This window comes from Diabrotica virgifera, chromosome 3, assembly GCF_917563875.1.
Source record: "Diabrotica virgifera virgifera chromosome 3, PGI_DIABVI_V3a".
NCBI classification, from domain to species: domain Eukaryota; kingdom Metazoa; phylum Arthropoda; class Insecta; order Coleoptera; family Chrysomelidae; genus Diabrotica; species Diabrotica virgifera.
The window spans coordinates 126038740-126060017 of record NC_065445.1 but is presented as its reverse complement, the minus strand read 5'-3'; the positions used below and the strand labels follow the sequence as shown (position 1 = coordinate 126060017).

At 33.8% G+C, this 21278-nt stretch overlaps 1 protein-coding gene across 1 annotated transcript; it reads left to right on the top strand.

Annotated features, from left to right (window-relative positions):
- The first annotated feature begins 13266 nt into the window (after positions 1-13266).
- On the top strand, positions 13267-15450 carry LOC126882563 (uncharacterized). Its single transcript, XM_050647531.1, has one exon. It carries the CDS (start codon positions 13267-13269, stop codon positions 15448-15450), a length of 2184 nt encoding a protein of 727 aa, XP_050503488.1.
- The last annotated feature ends 5828 nt before the right edge of the window (positions 15451-21278 follow it).

Here is a 21278-nt window from a genome sequence, read left to right as displayed (position 1 = left end):
CCAATTCTTATCTCTTTATTTAACTGTTCAAAGAAGATATCTTTGCAGTGTATCAGTTCATAATTATTTACTCCGTATATTCCCAATAAACTAACTCTGCATCCCTGTCTCACTAAGTTGATAGTGGATATTGGTTCCTAAGTTGAGTATGATGATTGATACTCCTCCTTGGACTTTTTTCTTAAGAAACCTAGAATGTCACTATATGACACTACCTTCTTCTCTAAGTGCCATCTCAGCGACGAAGGTTGTCAATCATCATTGCTCGCACCTTCGAGACAGCTGCTCTGAACCGTTGCCCTGAGCTGCAACCAACCATTCTCTCAGGTTCTTCAACCAGGAAACGCGTCTATTTCCTACGCTTCTCCTACCCTCTATTTTTCCTTGAATTATGAGTCTAAAGATGTTGTACCTATCTTTCGCCTCTCATGACAATGTAAGAGATATTGCAATTTCCTTTCTTTTATTGTGTTTTCTATTTCCCTCCCTCTGCCTATTCTCCTTAACACTTCTATACCTATTAGTGATTCTATCTTCCCATGAAATCCTTAACACTCTTCTGAATGTCCACATTTCAAACGCGTTAATTCGATTTATTGTCCATGATTCAGGTCCATAGTAAAAGTAAAGCACACTGTGTACATAATAACACTTAATTAGTGTTATTTTGAGGACCAATGTCAAATCTTTGCTGCATAAAATCTTTTTCATTTTCACGAAGTTGGCACGTGCTTTTTCAATTCTCACTATCATTTCTGTAGTATAATCGGTATTTACTGTGATTGTCGTTCACAAGTAAGTATATTTTTTTAATTTCTCAATCTGCTAGCCGCCTATCATTAATATTTCGTTTTATTGTTGTTTTTGCTAATTTTAATAAATTTGGTTTTTTTGATGTTAAGAGAAAGTCCGTATTCTCCACTTAATATTTTGTTCAGTATTCTTTCTAAGTCTTCTAAGTTGTTGGCTATTATGACTGTATCGTAGGTATACCTAATGTTATTAATTAAACTTTCACTTTTATGCCGACTGTCTCGTTTACCAAAGCTTCTTGCATGATTTTTTTAGAATAAGCATTAAACAATAACGGGGACAGTATGCAACCTTACCTCACCCCTCTCCTTATCTGCATTTCTTCTGACACTTCTCTTCCAATTTTTGCATTTGATCGTTGGCTGTAGTATAAATTTGATGTCAATGTTACATCTCTTCTATCCAGATTTTTTTGAGTGCTTCTATAAGTCGGTCATGTTTTACCTTATCGAGTGCTTTGTTCTAGTCTATAAAGTATAAAGCATGACTGACACAGAAAGATGAGGAAACATTGAGGATCCCAGAGAGAAAAATAATTCTAAAAATAGCAGGCCCACTAACTTAGATAATAGTGAATTTATAAAAATGATGAAGACTGAGAACTACGAAGTAAGAGAACTATAAGAAGTAAGAGAAGGGACCTTCAGATTTATCAAGGCGCAGAGACTCATGATGTTTGGGACATATAAAAATGAAAATTCCAGAAGAGGTTGTCAAGAAAATCACCAAATGGAGACCAATATCAGGCAAACCACTAGGAAGACACAAAACCAGTTGACAGAACCAGATTGTTAAGGATTTTAAGATGGGAGTTAGAGAATGGGTAACCATAAGCAAAAAACAGGAACGAATGGAGAAATATTGTAGAAGATGCCAAGTAACACAATCAATTTTAAACCAAAATGGTAATGTGGACTGATTCCGGCGACAAATGAATTGAAAGGGCCCAAAGAAGGCGACAATCACTCCGCTAGGAGTTTAGATGCCATGATGATGATGATGTAATTTATAACGTTACAATTACCAGAGAACGGCAGTTCTCGCCAGTGGCGCACATCCACACTCCTCTACACGCGACACTATATATACACGAAATTTTCGATTTTCTAAATCTGACCGAATTGAAAATAGGCCCATCTTAATATTCATAAAAAGACTCACCCATTCATATGTCAACCATCCATTTTGGTCTACGGGTGTGGATTTTGCGGCCCTTCCTATTTAGTGTCTGTTTTTCGTTCTCGTCCCCAAAACTCCCAAAAACTTCAAAAATTTAACTCCGACCTTTGCGGCTTTGATAGTACTGATCATTACCCCTCTAACGCATGTCTAATTTTAAAAATCGGTTATACCATTCAAAACTTACCGAGCTCAGAAATATGACTCAATTTTTATTTAAAAAAGGGAAAATGTTTGTCGATATGTATGTATGTATGTATTGTTGTATAATTTTTTTTTGGAAAAATTTAGTAAATAAATTTATATCAGAGACCACGAAATTATAGATTTTCATCGCCATGTATATGACCAAAAATTGTAATAGGATAATTTAGTTGGTAATCAGTGTTTTCGCGGAAACGTGAAATCGTTAAGAAGGTAGTTTTCTTAATGGGTTTTTGAACGGACTTAAACAATGGTGCGATCAGATTAGACAATACCGTTTATTTCGCTTTGCAATGGACATTTTATAAAAAATTCGAAGAAGGTTAAGCGGTAAACAAATTTATTGAATTTAGAATGTAAGGTTTTTTGTTTAGCATTTGAAACAACGAAAGTTATTTTGAGGAAATTCTCTCCGAGAATTTAACAAAATGGAAAGTCGTATACAAATTAAATTCGTTCTTGAGAAATGATAATATGGGTAGTGGGTAGAAAGGATGTTCTGTGATTGGTGGAAAATGATGGATGGAAGGGATGAGAGTGTTGAGTCTGATTTTGACGAGAGAAAAAATGAGGTACTGTGTAATGAATATGCAGAGCATAACAGTATGTATGTGGAAAATTTAAACCAATCTGAATTTTTTTTCTGTGTTTGAAGACTGGGTCAGGGCCGATTCAGAACCGATGTAGTTTGTGACTTTTGACCACCCATAAGCCAGCTATAGGACTTAGTAGGTACAAAACGGCATATTTTTTGGGGTATATATCTTCGGTTCAAGAAGAGACAGGAGAACGGCAAATACACCAAATCAATAGTATTGAGTTAAGCTTTTAAATGGTGTCTAAGCCGCCAGGATCACACATACACACGGCTCAGTATAGCCGAAAAACTGAAGAACTAAACTTTGAAAATTTTGGTTTTTCGACAATTACTCAAAATTTCAACCTACGAATTGCGCCAATATCTGAGCGTTTGTAGAAGGACTCTAGGCAAATCTAACGGTGTATACTTCATATCCGGGAAAATTCGAATTTTTATGTTATAGGCTTCATAAGTATGCTCAAATCTATTTCTTATGGAAAAACCGGTTTTTCAAGCTCAATAATTCCTGTCATAGCTTCAGTTATCATACTTGACCTTAGATGCATCAGATACTACTTGTCCATACGTTTCAAACTCATGTTTAGTGATCAAAATCGGTTAAGCCGTTTAGAAGTTATTAAGCTACAAAAGTATAATCCAATTAACGATTATTCCCTAAATGGTTTATGTAGTTGTAGTGGTTACGACGCTAAATTTGATCTGGCAACGGGCAATTCGAGTTCATTTACTGGCCATTTCAATATATTTTTTAATCTATTTCGAATAGAAAAAAAATATAGTGTACATTCGATGGACACTAGATCATTTGGGAGATAATGCGACAAAGGCGATTATTTATAAAGCTTAACGTGTAATCAAGAAACATTGCATTTAACTTCATACATTTAATTTATAAATAACTTTGAAAAACTCCTGATACAAGAATAAAAAAACCGCAAAACGCCTTAAAAATGAGTGGCGCATACAATATTCCAGCTACAAAAGATCTGATATGAATATTACGTGGCGCGAAAATGTATTTTCATTTTGATGCAAAACAAAATTTTAGTTTTATTTTAAAAGATTTTTCCATAATATTTGCTAAATTTGAAGTAAAACGCGTGAGTAACTTTGATACAGTTTGAATTTTGAAACTCTTTTGTGGCGCGTTTACTTCAAATTTAGCAAACATTATGGAAAAATCTTTTAAAATAAAACTAGAATTTTGTTTTGCATCAAAATGAAAATACATTTTCGCGCCACGTAATATTCATATCAGATCTTTTGTAGCTGGAATATTGTATGCGCCACTCATTTTTACCGCGTTTAGCGGGTATTTATTCCTGTCTTAGTATTTACATTAATCTAAATAAACAAAATAAACCTCTACACTTATAACTTATAAGCCACTTACAATACCAACATCTTAACTTAATCAAGCTTTAAATATATTTTTGTCACACAAGGTTCAATATTAGCTTGTGTTTAGGAGCAATACATCTTCACCCTTTACATTCCGACTCCTAAACATTATTTATCTAGGAAGTCAAACTACCAAAAATAAATCTTATCCGTTGTTGTTCTTCCGATCTATTCCCATAAGTATATCACCGCGTCATTATTAAAAATAACCAAAACCACACGCAATAAAAATGTACCCTTCGTTTCGTAGTAGGGTCCACGTCTTCTGCGATGTTATCATTTATGACGTTAATATTTCATTTCAAGACGTAGATGTTATAATTACGTCTACACCCAAGAATAAATCATGTGTGTTAACTAGTGAGAGCCATAGCCGGAGTATTTTATATTAATTACACGACTTTATTAATTATTACTGAAATGGAAGGACACTGTTGAATAAACATTGGAAAGGTCGATGTTAGCAAAAAGCATTTTTTTACTTTATCGTACTATATACGTAGTATAGTATAATAGATAAAGTTATAGGATCGTGCAAAAATAATTTTTTCAGATTTCACTTTTTTTCGACGTTTTGAGTCCCCCTGAGTCTAAAAAGCAAATAAAAAAAAACATGTCGGAAGTATGTACGTACGTACGTACGTATGTACGTACGTACGTATGTCGCCACCGCCCAGCAAAAACTACTGGACCGATTTTGATGAAATTCGGTATGAGTAAGTTTAAGAGAATTTTGTCGAGAAACTAAGCTTTTAAGAAATAGGGGGGTTATTTAGGGCCCATTTTTGCAAATTTTGACCGAAATGAATGAAATTCAACTCAAAGTAAGCTCATCGATAGGTAAATAAAAATGCGGAATTTGACATTTCCAAATTCAAAATGGCGGCCAACATGGCCGACCGCCCACCCGACACATTTCCCTATCTATCTAAAAACTTGTTTAAGATAAGTTTAATTTGAAAAAGTCGTTATATAGCCTAAAGATGGGGCTATAAGAAGGATGTTATCGTTTTTCAGAAAAAGTTACGGATTGCCTATATTTAAGGGGTCAAATTTTGACATAAATTTGAACTAGATTTTCTCAAAAATGGCTCCAAGGAATTTTTTCATTTTTTGATATATTTTTGATATCCTATCAGTAAATTGAATGACATTAGTCGTATATCTTAACTCCCCATAGGAGGGGAGTTATGAATTTTTTATAAAAAAATATTCGAGTGCCCGTAACTTCCTTCTTAATAGAAACTAAAATTTGAAATTTTGCAGACGTATATGGTACTTTATTATCTATTATCACAATAAATTTTACCAAAAATATGGCTTGCGGTTGAACCGGAAATGAATAAAAAATCTTAATTTTTTAGATACGCTCTGTATATTTTAACATATTTTGAAAGAATGCAAAATTACCTTTCCAATGACATAAAATTCATTGCTGTAGCTCAAAAACTCGAGAAGTTACGGTAAATAGAAATTTTGCTATAAACTTATGTGTGTCCTCTCTCACGCGTTCATAGCAGAGCATTATTGTAGGGCAGTCAATGAGGGTATTTGGCTCCGAATTCCATCCTACTACATTGATGTACTTGATATTTTCACAGTAAGTAGGGAATAGCTCAAGAAACAAAATCTACCCTATATACTATGGCGCTTTTATCTTAGGGCGGTTCCCACTTCTTCAAGGGGGTGGAAAATTTGTTGGTCAAAATAAGCACGGAAGTGGCTAAAGAACCTATTTCTAAGCAAAAACTGGTCTATACTTTTTTTTGAGAACTCAATACTTTTTGAGTTATGCGTAGTTGAAAATTGGCCATTTTCATTGAAAAATGACACCTTTTCGGACGGATTTTTTGTGAATACCTTAAAAACTATGCACTATGCTTAAAAACTAAAAACACTATATAAAACATTTTTTAGATTATTAATAATACAGAGATTCGTTCCTTCGTAAATGTTCTATTTATAATACAAAAAGAGATATGGTAGGTGAAAATAGTTTGTTTTTTGGTGCATGCTCAAATTGGTGTATTCAACTTGAAATAACAGAGGAACGGTAGGTTTTAGGTGTATAATGCTACCAACACCTTTTGTAGTGTTTGATAAGGCCTTTAAAACGAGCACCGTTAAATGTCGGTTACTTACAAACTAAGCGAGATATGGTGCAAAAAAAATATGACTAATGTACTTTCAGGAAAAATGAAAAGTATATACATTTAACTCCCCATCCACCATAATTTAAATGCATTGTTTTCCTTCTACAATACCTTTTAATATATATAGTGTTATTTCTACTTTCAAAAAGTTGAACGGGTTTAAAATGAATGGTTTTTGTAAAAAATGTGATCAAATTATAGAATGAATTTTTAAATTTTCTTAAAAATCTTCCTTTTTCTCCATGTAATTCGAAAATAAAAATATTTCACCCCTGAGAAGTGGTGGGAACTTCCCCCATGATAAAAGCGCCATAGTATATAGGATAGACTTTGAATTAGGAGATTGGGCTACACCCAAAATTTCATTAAAATCCATGCAGTAGAATAGAATTTGGAGATAATATCTTGTTCTTAATCTCGCGCATTGACTGGTGTAATCGAAATAGAATGAAATGCAAATATTGTAAACTATTAATTTCTCCGAAAAATGAACTAATTTGAAATGAAAGTATGACTATAATATTCTATTGATTTATGCAATAATCTACACATCTATAGTGTGTCCCCGAAATATGGCATCGAACATTTTCTCAAATGCAGGAATTAATGATGCGTAGAACCATAAAATACTTTTAAGTACAGTAGGTGTTTCTAAAATATCAAAATAACGAGTAACTTTGTTATTTTTATAGAATGCCAGTATCTAGTACCATAACGATAATAGATCGGTACGATAAAGTTCTCGGGCGGCCCTTCCGTCCAGCGTTTTTTAATATATGGTGATATTACTTACGGATTTTCGTATCATGTTTATTGTGTTTATTGATCTTTTTCTTACGGTGCCTATCCGTTCCAGATATTGGCGATCAGCATGGGTATTCTAACTTAGCTTGCTGCTATTCAGATTAGTACGGTTGTAAATGTATTGAATCACTTTCTCAGGTTTTGATGCCAGGATCTCCTTCTTCTCCCTTGTCCTCTCTTTCCAAATACCTTACCCTGAAGAATGAGTTGCAACAACCACATATCTGGAATGTTATAACGAATAAATACTCATAACATGGCCAATCTATTCTAGTAATCGCCCTATATATATTTTCAAAAAAACCTTTTTACCACATAGTGGTGTAAGGCGACAATGCATTACATTATGTTACATTATAATACAATACAAAAACAACTTAATTTTAAATTTAACCAATAACTGCTATACATTTATATTATTTACAAATTTGACCCATTCCTTCTTATTTCTAGCCAGCGTCCTTGCTTCTATCCACGTTGTTCCCATTTTCTCGATTATGTTGCCTAGTGTTCTATCCCAGGTTTGTCGTGGTCTACCTTTCTTCTTTCTTCTTTGCGTTTTTGCCTGCCAAATTTCTTTCACCGGTTTTGTCTGATCCATTCTCTGAAGATGACCCCACCAACTGAGTTGCCTCTCTATAAATTCTAACGTTGACTCGATTTCCAGATCTCTTATTTGAGTGTTTCGTAGTCTATTTCTTTTGGTAACTCGTCAAACTCGTCTAAGGTATTTCATTTCTATGCCTGTATTTTACTCTTTTGTCGTTCTGTTAGTACCCATGACTCGCAACCAAAGGTTAATACAGGTCTATATATTGACTTGAACACATTAATTTTTGTTTTTCGTGTTATTTCTTTTTTATTTATGAATTGATTGCTCATTGCATGGTATAGGTTCATTGTTTTTTGAATTCTGTTATTAATTTCTGTTTCCTGTCTTCCGTTGTCTTCTAATTCTACTCCTAAGTATTGGAATGTTCGTGCTTGTTCTATATTTACTTCTTCTACTTTTATGTTTATCTTTTCTTCTTCTTCTTTTTCCCCCATAACCATAACTTTTGTTTTAATTTTATTAAGTGTCATTCCATATTTTTTTAGTGTTTCATTCCATATTTCTATATTTCTTTGTAGTCGTTTCTCATTTTCTGCCAATATGACGACGTCATCGGCGAATGCTCCTTCTGAAATGTCTACTCTTCTTAAATTTCTATAACACACATGCATTTTTTTCACTTTTACTTTACATTCTTTAATTATCTCATCCATGTAAATTATAAATAGTGTTGGACTTAATCCTCCTCCTTGTCTCAGTCCCTCGTTCGTAGTAAATGGTTTTGATGTTCTGTTTTGGCTGATGATATAATTCACATTGTTGTTGTAAATGTTCTTAATTACCCTTATCATTTTGTTACTTATGCCTCTCTTCTCTAATATTTTCCATAATTTTTGCCTTGGTACCTTGTCAAAAGCCTTTTCAAGATCTATGTAAGCCATATACATTTTTTTCTCCTGTTGCTGATATTTTTCTATTATTTGCTTGATTGTAAATATATGATCCTGGGTGCTTCTGCCTTTTCTGAAACCGCTTTGTGATTCCTCTAGTGTGCTGTCAATTTTTCCGATTATTTTTTTGTTCAGTATTTTTTCGTATATTTTCATGGCTGTGCTTAACAGTGTTATTCCTCTGTAATTGTTGCAATCTATTCTATCGCCCTTTTTATAAATCGGCACTATCTGTGCTTTCTGCCAGTCCATCTGTATTTGTTCTTCTCTCCAAACTGCATTAAATATTTTTAATAATAGCTCTGTTGCATTTTGTCCCATTTTGTTATCATTTCACTGGTTATTCTGTCATACCCTGGTGCTTTTCCGTTTTTCATTTCTGCAATAGCTTCTTGCAGTTCATTTATGGTTATAGGGTCAACATTGTCTACTTCTATTCTTTGGTTCTCTACATTGTTTTCTTCTTGATAGCAGTGAGTTTGTAGCGTCTCTTGGAAACATTCTCTCCATCTGTTCATTATTTCATTTTCTTCTGTAAGAATTTGGCCAGTTTTATTCTTTATGTTTTTTATTTCTTGATTTTTTTCTTTTCTCATTGATTTTAATACTCCATAGAACAGGTTTTGGTTTTCTTTACTGTTTTTTTCCATATTTTCTCCAAATTCTGTCCATTTGTCCTTCTTTGCCTTTATAACCAGTTCTTTTACTAGTCTCCTGTGTGTTTTATATTCTTCATATTTTTCTGGTGTTTTGTTTTGTAAGTATATTTTCCAAGCATTTTTCTTTCTTTTAATTTGTTGTTTTATTTATTCATTCCACCATGCAGTTTGTTTTCTCTTATTGCTCTTTTTACTTGTTCCGCATACTTCTGTCGCTGTATTTAGTATTATCTCTTTGAAGTAGTTCCATAATTGTTCAGCGTTTTGACCCTCTCTATTTTCTTTAGTATTTTCTAGTTTTTGATTTATGATCATCTGTCACGTCTCAGAATTCTCTGTATTTCTCAAATTATATGACCTAATAGTTTCATATTCTTTCTTCATTTCTTGCATTTTGTGAGTGTTGTTATTATCTGTCATATTTTGTTTTATTTTCATTATTACTAAATAGTGGTCACTCCCTATTTCTGGACCCCTTCTAACTTTTGTGTCTATTACGTTTTTCTTGCTATTTTTTTCTACTAACATATATAATCAATTATCGATTTTTCTTCTCTACTTTTAACTTCTCTTGTGTACTTGTGTATGTTTTTGTGTTCAAAAATGTATTAGTTATTACTAAATTGTGCATCATACAGAAATCTAGCATTCTTATACCATTACCCTTATCGCCCTAACCGTTCGTAAACATCCAAGTCCAGGCGCGGATACAGGGGGGGGGGTCAACGGGTCCGTGGTCCCCCCTATTATATTTAGTCTATAAGTATTTTTTTATTATTTATAATTTTTTTCTGTTAACTCTAAACTTTAAGCCATCAGTACAACACTAAATTATACGACAACCGCTTCCATAGAATTGAAAGAAGCCATAAAATCTAATAAAACACCCTTCTCTGAAAAATAATCTGCAGGCGCATTTGTTTGGGTACCGGTGGAACCATAAACAACGGAAATATTTTCTCAATTCAAAGAATAACAAAAATGATATTTTAAAATGCAAATACATTACACTGGGTATAAACTTTATCTCATGAAAAGTCACGTTTCAAATTTGCGATACAATAAAGATATAAAAATTTGTATTTCACTAGATAATCCATGCGTACCTACCCATTGAAGGTAGAAAGGTTAATCTTTATGGTAAAGAACGACCAGTGCGATTAATAGTCGTGAATTGTCTATTAATCCTTTTGACACCGTAGGTATCTGGGATTTTGGGGGAGACTGCTTCTATTTTTTCGGTAGAAATCCTCCAATTTGCTCCTTTTGCTATCACATTGCAAAAAAATGATACTTTAGGTACGAGCATTCAAAAATAAACTACATTCATCCTCATATAATGATCAACAATCACCATTCATCATAAAAATCATTCAAAGTTCAAAATCGGTATACCTTAAAAAAATGTATGTTCTCGGCTTTCTAGGTATTATAGAGCAATTTTCTTCATTTTTTTTATACAAAGTAACTCGAATAGAGCCCTCTAACTAACGCAATACTAAATATCAACGATGCTTTTGTTTTGTTATAAGAAAATAATTTATTTATAATAAAATAAAACTGCATATTTTTTACTGTTGTAGACTTTTTAAAAAAACTTACATGTGTACCTATTAACGTTCAAAATACAAAAATTCTTATTTTAATGCTGTATAATTGGTTAAACAAGTTAAAAATTTTTATTATAATAAATAATAGTTTTAAGTTATTACCATTTATAAATTACTGCAAAAATAAGGGTTTTTTTGCAATTATCTCCAATTGTTTATGTATTTCAAATTAGAAACTATTAAGATCTAGAATATTTATTTGAAACATTTTTCACTAAAATCTACAAGGAATGTTTTATAAGCAAAAACATGATTTTTTAGACTTTATAATCGTTTAAAAACAAAACAATGTCGAATATTGAAGCAATTGAGAACAAGAAAATTTTTAAATGTTCTTTAGTTATGTCAAAATACTGTAAGTTAAAAAGGTGCAAAATAAATTTCTCCTGTTTTAGGATTTTAATATAAATACTATTTTTAGTTTGGAATTAACTTCTATATCAAAATAAGCCACAATCCTTCAGTATTCACTATTCAGATTCAGGTAGATACATTTTACTCCCAAAATCATAATATAAAAGGACAAAGGACTGAAACACAATTCAAAAATTCTTGAAAATTGACTAAATTCTGTTGCCAAATCTATCCGCTAAAAAAATTTTCTAATAATTTTGATTTTTCGTTAGAAAAAAAAAAACGGCAGATTAATTTGAAAATTAAGAATTTTGATTTTTCGGTAGAAAAAAAAGGAGAATTAGGTAGATCGGTAAATTTGACAGGTATGCGGTAGATCTACCGAAAAATCGGTAGCTGTGGCATAACTGTAATTTGAGGTAAGTCTAGCCCCCCCCTATTATGAATTTATAGATCCGCGCCTGGCCAAGTTTATTATTCTTGTTCAGTAATTACTCTTGAGAAGCAAGTGTAAATCAGTTCACTAACGTCATATTTTTTATTACACAAATGTTAATAAAATTTTGAAGAGGCTAAGATGAAGGTGCAGTTTTTAATATGTGGAAGATGAATGTAGGTTCAGGTACTTGTAGGCTTCATGAACTTGTTTGGATGTTTCTTCATGATGTAAGCTGGAGTAGTAGTTTTTAGGTAGATGCTGGTTTCTTCTTGTTAGCAATCCTATTATTTTGGTTTTGGATCAAACCACGTGGTCTGGGTGTCCCGTGTCCCGCCATAAAGGGGGACAAGACCGTTTTAAATTAAAACCAAAAATCCAATGAATTTATGAACAAAAATGCCAGTCTAAATAAATAAAATTAAAAAAAAACACTCCCACTTCTGTATGTTTAAGTGAAACACAGCTTATTCACAAGCTTATTCGATTTTATTTATTTAAAGTGTGTTGTATTTTCATTTAAATTTGAATTAACTTATTTACACGAGGAAGGCAAATAGTCCCAACTCTAGTTATTTTGCCTTTTATCGCGATAGAAAAGAGGTTTGCTTTAATGAGTGCAAAAACTGGAGCCTAGTAGTGTTCGTCAAAAGTAAGAGAAGCTAGTGCCTCTACAATGAATGGCTCGCAAGTTGTTCTACAATCAACAGCTCGTAAGTTGCCACTCAACCAACGGTTCGCTCGTTTGCCGGTGTAAAAGCCTAGCTGGTAAGGCTTTTTTCGTGTATGGACTTGGTGCAGTGTTAAATGCAGCTGAGGGCCCTCTTGAAGACCAAATGCAGGGATTGAATTGGTAAGTGGACCTCTTTGCGCCTCATTTAATTATTCTATTCCTTTTTTGCTCATGTTTAAGTTTTTTATTGAACCGGTGTCAGAGCTCCTTTAGAAAACAAAGAATCAGCCCCTATTTGAGATCGTAACATCAAAGATCGCACATTTTGGTCACTTCGAACGTGGATATTGTTTTTTTGAGGTGTTTTGATAGTCGGTTTTTTAAAGAATTTAAACTTTATTGCTTTTATAATTAATTGTTCAATTATTGTTGGGGTGGCTTGTTTTTCCTCGCTTGTATACAAAATTGCTTGTTAACAATTAATTTTGAATAATATAATAAAATTTGCATTTTGAAATAACGCCCAAAAAACATTGCGTACAGTTTTTGCTTCTTTTCTTGTCTAGCAGGTAATGTCAATTGGTTGACCTTGAATGGTTTTCAGGTATTCAATACACAGAATTTTGTGAGTTTTCAAATTTTAAAGTCCTCGCCTTTACGGCAGCTTGATAAGGATTCTTGTTTTTTGATAAATTTATTAAGTTTAATTGTTTTAGGGCATTAAACTTGTAAAATATTAGCTATTTGAATTTAATTATAGTTAAAATTGCGTTCTCTTTATGCCAGTGGCAGCTTGACCAGGGGATCGTTGATTATTTGTATTTTTAATTTTATCGTTGATTACGTTAAACAAATTTTTATTCTTTTTTCTCCATAATGGCTGATAAATTGAAAAAATATACGTTTCAAAGGAGAATGGCAATGAACGATTTAGAAACGTTATTGCGTTTATCCAATTCTTCTCTTACAGAGGTTCATAAGCAGTCGCTTTTTCGTGTTCGGTACTCAGAGTTAGACGATGTTTTGGAGAGTTTTAATAAAAATCATCAAAACATCGTTACAAATCTTTTGAACTCTGAACCTACCGATGCTCAATTAGATTCTGAGGACATTATTCGTTCCCAATTTTTAAATGATTATTATCAGATCAAGGCTAATTTCGCGGATCTCTTTGAAAATGATGATAATAGTCAAAAAAATGAGCAAGATATCGCCGCTTCGAATGCAGTACAACCTCCTAGTAATGTTCGCTTGCCGCAGTTAGAATTAGTTAAATTTTCCGGTGAGTTTACGTCAGCAATTACTTTTTTTGACTTGTTCGATGCGCTTGTGCACCGTAGACCTAACGTTGATGATACGGAAAAATTAACGTATTTGATTCAAAGTTTAGAAGGGCCTCCTTTAAGGTTAGCTAAATCCTTGCCTTTAGCTAGAGAAAATTATGTTAGGATTTATGATAAATTAAAAAATAGGTATTTAAATAAACGTTTGCGTGCAATGGCACATTGGTGCAAAATTGAAGAAGCTCCCGCAACTATGTTTAAGAATTCTGATAGTTATAGTAATTTAATTGATACCTTTTCGGAAAATTTATCAGCTTTAGAAAATTTGGGTTATAAAATTTCGGATTTTGTGTTAGCTTACAAAATTCTCACCAAGCTTGACGAGGAGACTCACCAACGTTTTGAATTATTACATGGGTCTAGTGAAATGCCTACTTTTATTCAATTATCTGATTTCCTAGAAAGTCAATGCATTTCGTTTGACTCATCCTTGTTGTCGCCTTGTTCTCCCAAGGATTCTAATAGAAAAAATAAATCGCCTTCTAAACACAATGCAAATAAAAATGGTTCTAAAGTCAATAATCGCTATAGTTTTTTTTCGAAGCCTAATGCGACGACTTGTTTGTTATGTTCTGCCGATCACCATTTAAAAGATTGTTCTTTATTTTTAAATAAATCTCCTTATGAACGGTACAACGCTTGTAAGAGAATGCGTCTTTGTTTTAAATGTTTAGAAAAACACGATTCTCGTAGTTGTAGTGTCACCTCTCGTTGTTGTCATTGTAATTCATCCCACCATAGTCTTTTACATTTTAAAAGTTCTGAAAGTGCCACTCAAGGCGCTACTTCTGTTGCTGCCGTTCCAACTACTGCTTCTTCTGATGCTCAGGTTAATACTGGAACATTGAGCTCACATGCTGCATCATTAGGTAGTGTTACCTCAAAAAACTCGAGCGTTTTGTTAGCTACTGCTGTGGTAGAAATTATGGATGGTTGTGGATTGTATCAACCTGTTCGAGCTTTAATTGATGGGGGCAGCATGACCTCTTTTGTATCTCAGTCTTGTATTCGTCAGTTAGGTATTAGACATTCTTCTGCTACCTTATCGGTACAAGGTATTGGTGCTATAAAAAGTACAGTGGTTGGTCGAGTTGATCTTCAGATAAAACCTGTGGATAGAGTGGATCCTATTTTTAATTGTGAGGCGTTTGTGTTGCCAAAAATTTGTGAGGACCTACCCGTTGTTAGTTTGGATGTTGGGCATTGGTCTTATATTGCTAATTTAAAGTTGGCAGATCCTCGGTTTCATCTACCTGGTAAGGTGGACTTATTGCTTGGAGCTGATATATTTTCTCAGTTATTATTAGAAGGTAAAGTTCAAACTCCTAGAGGTATGCCTGATGCTCTTAATACCGTTTTTGGCTATGTCCTTATGGGTCCCTGTAGTTCGGTTCCTATGACATCTGCCACCTCGTTGTTTTGTCACGTGGATCAAATGGTTTCGTTGGAGGAGTCTGTAAAGCAGTTTTGGAGTTTAGAAACTGTTCCTGAAGTAGAATGTTCAGCTCCTGAAGATATTCTTTGTGAGAATAATTTTGTTGAGAGTGTTTGTCGAGACGGCTCTGGTCGTTATACCGTTGCTCTACCTTTCAGGGAATTATCTCCTGTTTTTCCAGGAATGTTTGAGTTAGCTGTAAATCGTTTTCTTTCCTTAGAAAAAAGGCTTTTGAAAAATCCTAGTGTTTATCAGGAATATTGTACCTTTATGAAAGATTAGTTGGATTTGCATCATATGGAGCTTGTGTCAGAAACTTCTCGTCCATTATCTTGTTACTATATTCCTCACCATGCTGTATTAAAACCTGATAGTTTGACTACCAAGTTGCGAGTTGTATTTAACGCTTCTGCTCGAATTGGAAATCAGAATTCTCTTAATCAGTGCTTGTTTACTGGAAAGAAACTACAACAAGATATTTTAACTATTTTATTGGGTTTTCGACTTCATAAATATGTCTTATCCACGGATATTAAGCAGATGTATAGGCAGATACGAGTTGAGAAAAGTCATTGTGATTATCAGAGGATTGTTTTTAGATTCTCTCCTGATGAAGAGTTACAGGAATTTCGGCTATTAACAGTAACTTATGGTGTATCGTCTGCTCCTTTTCTTGCTTTAAGGACTTTGTTGCAGCTGAGTGAAGATGAAGGTAGAGAGTTTCCCCTTGCCGCTGAAGTTTTGCGTACGAGTACTTATGTTGACGATATAGTGTGTGGTGGTGATACCTTCGAAATTGCGCTAGATCTTCGGAATGAGTTGATATCCTTGTTATCTCGAGGTCAGTTTGAATTGCGTAAGTGGTCGAACAATGATATGCGATTATTAGAAGGTCTACCGGAGTCGCATATTGGTAAGAAACCTATTTCCTTTGATGATAATAGTTGTTCGTCACCTCTAAAAATCCTTGGACTTGTATGGAATGCACAGTTGGATTGTTTTTCTTTTGAAGTGACAGCTCTGGACAAATCTTGTACTAAGAGAAGTATGTTGTCTGAATTGGCGCGAGTGTTTGATCCTGTAGGGTTTCTAGCTCCCATGACTTTGTTCACGAAGTACCTTATCCAACGTTTATGGTTGTCCGGAATCGACTGGGATGACTCTCCTCCAGACTCAATTTGTAAAGTTTGGAACCAGTATAAGGAACAACTGTTATCCCTTGCACAGCTTGAAATACCTAGGTGCATGTTCGTGTCCAGGTATATTTGTTGTGAGGTACATGGGTTTTGTGACAGTAGTGAAAAGGGTTATGCCGCTGTTATTTATTTGCGTTTTGTTCTACCAGATGGTCAGGTTTGTGTCTTTTTTGTTTGCGCGAAGTCAAAAGTGGCTCCCATAAGAACTGTAAGCATTCCACGTTTGGAGCTGTCCGCTGCAGTTCTACTATCTAAACTCATGCAGTTTGTAGTCAGAGTATTAGATCCTAAACTTAAAATCGCAAAATTTGTAGCTTGGTCCGATTCTCAGGTAGCTCTAAGTTGGATAAAATCCTCTCCTCATCGTTGGAAAACTTTTGTTTCTAACCGGGTTTCATATATACAGGAACGCCTTTCTCCTAATAGTTGGTTTTATGTTCCTTCTGCTCAGAATCCCGCTGATTTGGCTTCCAGAGGTGTTTTACCTGCTCTAATGTTGGAGCAATCTCATTGGTTTGCAGGTCCTGAGTTTTTGTATAACACCGATCCCATTCCAGACGCTTCCTGTTGCTTTTCTGAGTGTGCTGAAATGCTTGATGAGGAGCGTACGGTAACTTTGGCTTGTGTTAATGATGATAATTTTCTTGAGAATCTATTGAATGACATTTCCGATTTCTCGTTTATACGACGACTTATAGCTTGGATCTTGAGGTTTGCTTGGAATTCAAAATTCCCCAATGATAAGAGAGAAGGTCCCTTAAGTTCTAAGGAACTTTATGAGTCGTTGATTATGCTAGTTAAATATACTCAACATCGATATTTTGAAAGGGAGTTCGAGGGAAATGTTTTTTCCAAACCTTTGCGAAAGTTGTCCTGCTTTATCGATGATCAAGGAGTATTACGGGTTGACAGTCGTCTTAGATATTTGTCAGTTTCGATTGATAAGAAATTTCCTTGCATCCTACCTCGCGAAAGTCCCTTAACTTATTTGCTGATTGATTATTACCATAAACGATACTGTCATGCTGGGCTGCGTACAGTTAGTTTTTTGCTTGCCCAGTCATTTTGGATTTTGTCTCCTAAGCGTGCTATACGCTCGGTTTTGTCAAAATGTATACAGTGTTGGAGGCCCAATCCTAGAAATTACCAACCTCCAATGGGTAACTTACCCCTAGTTAGAATTTCCCAGGTTAAACCCTTCCTGAATTCAGGTATGGATTTTGGTGGACCGTTTTATGTTATGATGAATCGCTATCGAGGAGCTAAATCTTGTAAGGTGTATCTTTGCCTCTTTGTTTGCATGGTCACCAAAGCTCTTCATTTAGAGTTAGCTAGTGATTTATCGAGTGAGACTTTTCTCTCTGCTTTGCAGCGTTTCATAGCTCGTCGTGGTAGGGTTGATAATTTATATTCTGATCGTGGCAGTAATTTTGTTGGCGCTGCTAAATACCTTAACCTCATGAAAAATGCTGCTTCAAATAAAAATATTTCCTTCCATTTTAATGCTGCATCTGCTGCCCACTTTGGCGGTTTATGGGAGGCGGGAATAAAGTCAGTAAAGACGCACCTAGCTCGCGTTATAGGCGATCAGATCTTGTCATATGAGGAACTAAACACGGTCGTAATTCAGATTGAATCGTATCTTAATTCTAGGCCCTTGACCCCTATAAGTTCTGATCCTAATGATTTGTCAGTTCTAACGCCGGGTCATTTTTTAAATCTAGAACCTCTTTCGGCTGTGTTTGAACCTCTTGATGGAGCGTATATTCCTGCATCTCATTTGATGAGATGGAAGTTAATAAATCAAATGCATAAAACTTTTTGGGAACGCTGGAGCAAAGAATATTTGCATACTTTGCATCAGCGCAGTAAATGGACTTCATCCGATAATTTAAAACCTATCGAACTAGGAACGATGGTCCTTATAAAGGATGATAATATCCCTCCGTCGCAATGGCGTTTGGGACGAATATCCCAAGTATTTCCGGGACAGGATGGAATTATAAGAGTTGCGGATGTTAAGACCACAAAGGGAATTCTTCGACGCCCCCTGGTCAAGCTGTGTCCTCTGCCTATCTAAATAATTCCTTAGTTTTTTTGTTGATCTTGTTATTAGTATGATATTGTTTAATTTTTTTTTTGGGATTTATTCCAAAGTGCCATGATTTAAGTTATTTTTTTTTGTTTATTAGCTTGTAATAGTTTTAAAATGCACCATTCAAAGCTGCATTTTGGTGGGGGAGAATGTTGTATTTTCATTTAAATTTGAATTAACTTATTTACACGAGGAAGGCAAATAGTCCCAACTCTAGTTATTTTGCCTTTTATCGCGATAGAAAAGAGGTTTGCTTTAATGAGTGCAAAAACTGGAGCCTAGTAGTGTTCGTCAAAAGTAAGAGAAGCTAGTGCCTCTACAATGAATGGCTCGCAAGTTATTCTACAATCAACAGCTCGTAAGTTGCCACTCAACCAACGGCTCGCTCGTTTGCCGGTGTAAAAGCCTAGCTGGTAAGGCTTTTTTCGTGTATGGACTTGGTGCAGTGTTAAATGCAGCTGAGGGCCCTCTTGAAGACCAAATGCAGGGATTGAATTGGTAAGTGGACCTCTTTGCGCCTCATTTAATTATTCTATTCCTTTTTTGCTCATGTTTAAGTTTTTTATTGAACCGGTGTCAGAGCTCCTTTAGAAAACAAAGAATCAGCCCCTATTTGAGATCGTAACATCAAAGATCGCACAAAGTGTAAAAGTAAAAGTTGGGCGACCGGTTTCGATGTTTAAAATATACATTATCATCAGGCCCTTAAGAAGCTAAGATATCATCAATACATATAATTAGCAAATTAGCCCCCTCCGTCTAGACATTTTTTTATATAAAAATTTGCTAATTCTACGTACGATATCTTCTTAAGGGCCTGATGATGATATATATTTTAAACATCGAAACCGGTCACCTAATTTTTACTTTTACACTTTAAATAAATAAAATCGAATAAGCTTGTGAGTAGTAGATTTATTACCTACCCTACATAAAGAATATGTGCTCACACCAGCAACCATTTCAATATTTTACATAATAGAATTCGGAAATCAGAGTGGCGAATTGACAAGTTTTTTATACAACTAGATGTAAGTAGCAGAATTGTAATATAAGAGGTATGAATACGGGAGATATACCAATAGTAAATGGGAATAGAACTAAAATAAATAAAAATTGAGATTGGAGAATAAAGATTTAACAGAATTTATTATTATATTTTTTTGATAGAAGGCACGCGACATGCAGACTAATCTATTTTTGTCTTTTTAAGGACTTTTTTAAATTTTTATGTTTTTAATTGAGAATTTAGCTTCTGTAATTAGTCTCAAGTAATGAAGCTATGGGGGTGGTTGCCACCCCATCTGGGGTGGAAATTTTTTAATATATTTTGACCGCAAAAGTTGGTAAAAACATTAATTCTAAGCCAAAAACGTTTTATAAATTTTTTTGATAAAATTAATAGTTTTACATTTATTCGCTATCGAAAGTGTTAGTTTTATATCGGAAAAATCAATGTTTTTATACAGTTTTCTGCTAATAACTCAAAAAGATTTCGTTTTATCAAAACAACTTTGCTTAACAAAAACGTACTTTTTGAAAAAAAAACAAAACCGTTTTTTTTTATTTTCTTTAAGACCAATAGTAATCGAGCTATACTTTTAAATACGTTAGATCTTCTTCGTCAAATGCTAAATATTGTAGTTTCAAAGTCAAAAGACGGAAAAACTATATATTTTTCGAGGATAACTTGTTAAAACTAATTTAAAGCACTTAAAAATATCTATCTCCAGAAATAAAAGAAAGTCTCTAGCTCAAAAATTAAGTGACTTATAATGAAAATAATGTCAGTCCCTATTTTTTTCAGCGAAAAAGTGATCGGAAGCGACCACCTAATCACCACCCTAATTAAAATTAATCGTTTACCTTATTTGGTCTTCTTTATTTATGTATTAATAATAGGTTCTAGAAGTTTGACCGGCTTAGAATGATTAGTTTAAAAAAAAATAAGTTTAAACGAATAAAGAATTTTTGTAGTTTGGAAAAAAATGGCCTTTCCTTCAGAATGAAAAGATTAGCATCAGAGATACGAAAAAATGTTTAAATATGAAATTGTAGCTTATTTAATTCCCAAGAATCTGGTTTGCAAAAATTTTTTCTGCGGCAACAACTGAGTGAGCTATTGACAATTAAAACTTGTAGTAACATGCAAACACCACCTGTACCAACCCTTTCAAAGTCACCTCTTTTTGCGACTGAGGATTTTAAAAAGATTCAATTATAGATCTTGTAAAAACCTACAAAATTCTTTTTTACCAAACTTTCTAAGAATAAAAATACAAAGTTAAGGTTAAGAAATCAAAATATTTTTTTGAAAAAAAAAAGGAGAAATCCAAATTGGAAGCATAATAATGTAAGTTAGCGATGCTTTTAGTCACTGGCCTTATTCATTCTTCTTTATTTATGTATTAATATGAGATTGTAGAAGTTTGACTGGCTTAGAATGATTAGTTTAAAAAAATAGAGTTAAAAGTGAATAACGAATTTTCGTAGTTTGGTAAAAAATGCCATTTTCTTCAGAATAGAAAGATTAGCATTATCAATACGAAAAAATGTTTAAATATGAAATTGTAGGTTATTTAATTCCCAAGAACTTAGTTTGGAAAAATTTTTTCTACTGCAAAAATTGAGTGAATCGTAAATGAGTACCTATATCGAAAAACATTGATTTTTCGATATAAAACTAAAACTTTCGATAGCGAATAAATCGAAAACTATTAATTTTATCAAGAAAATGTATACAAAATTTTTTGCTTAGAACGAATGCTTTTATCAACATTTGCCAGAATTAGTAAAAGCCGGTACAGACAAACACCAAG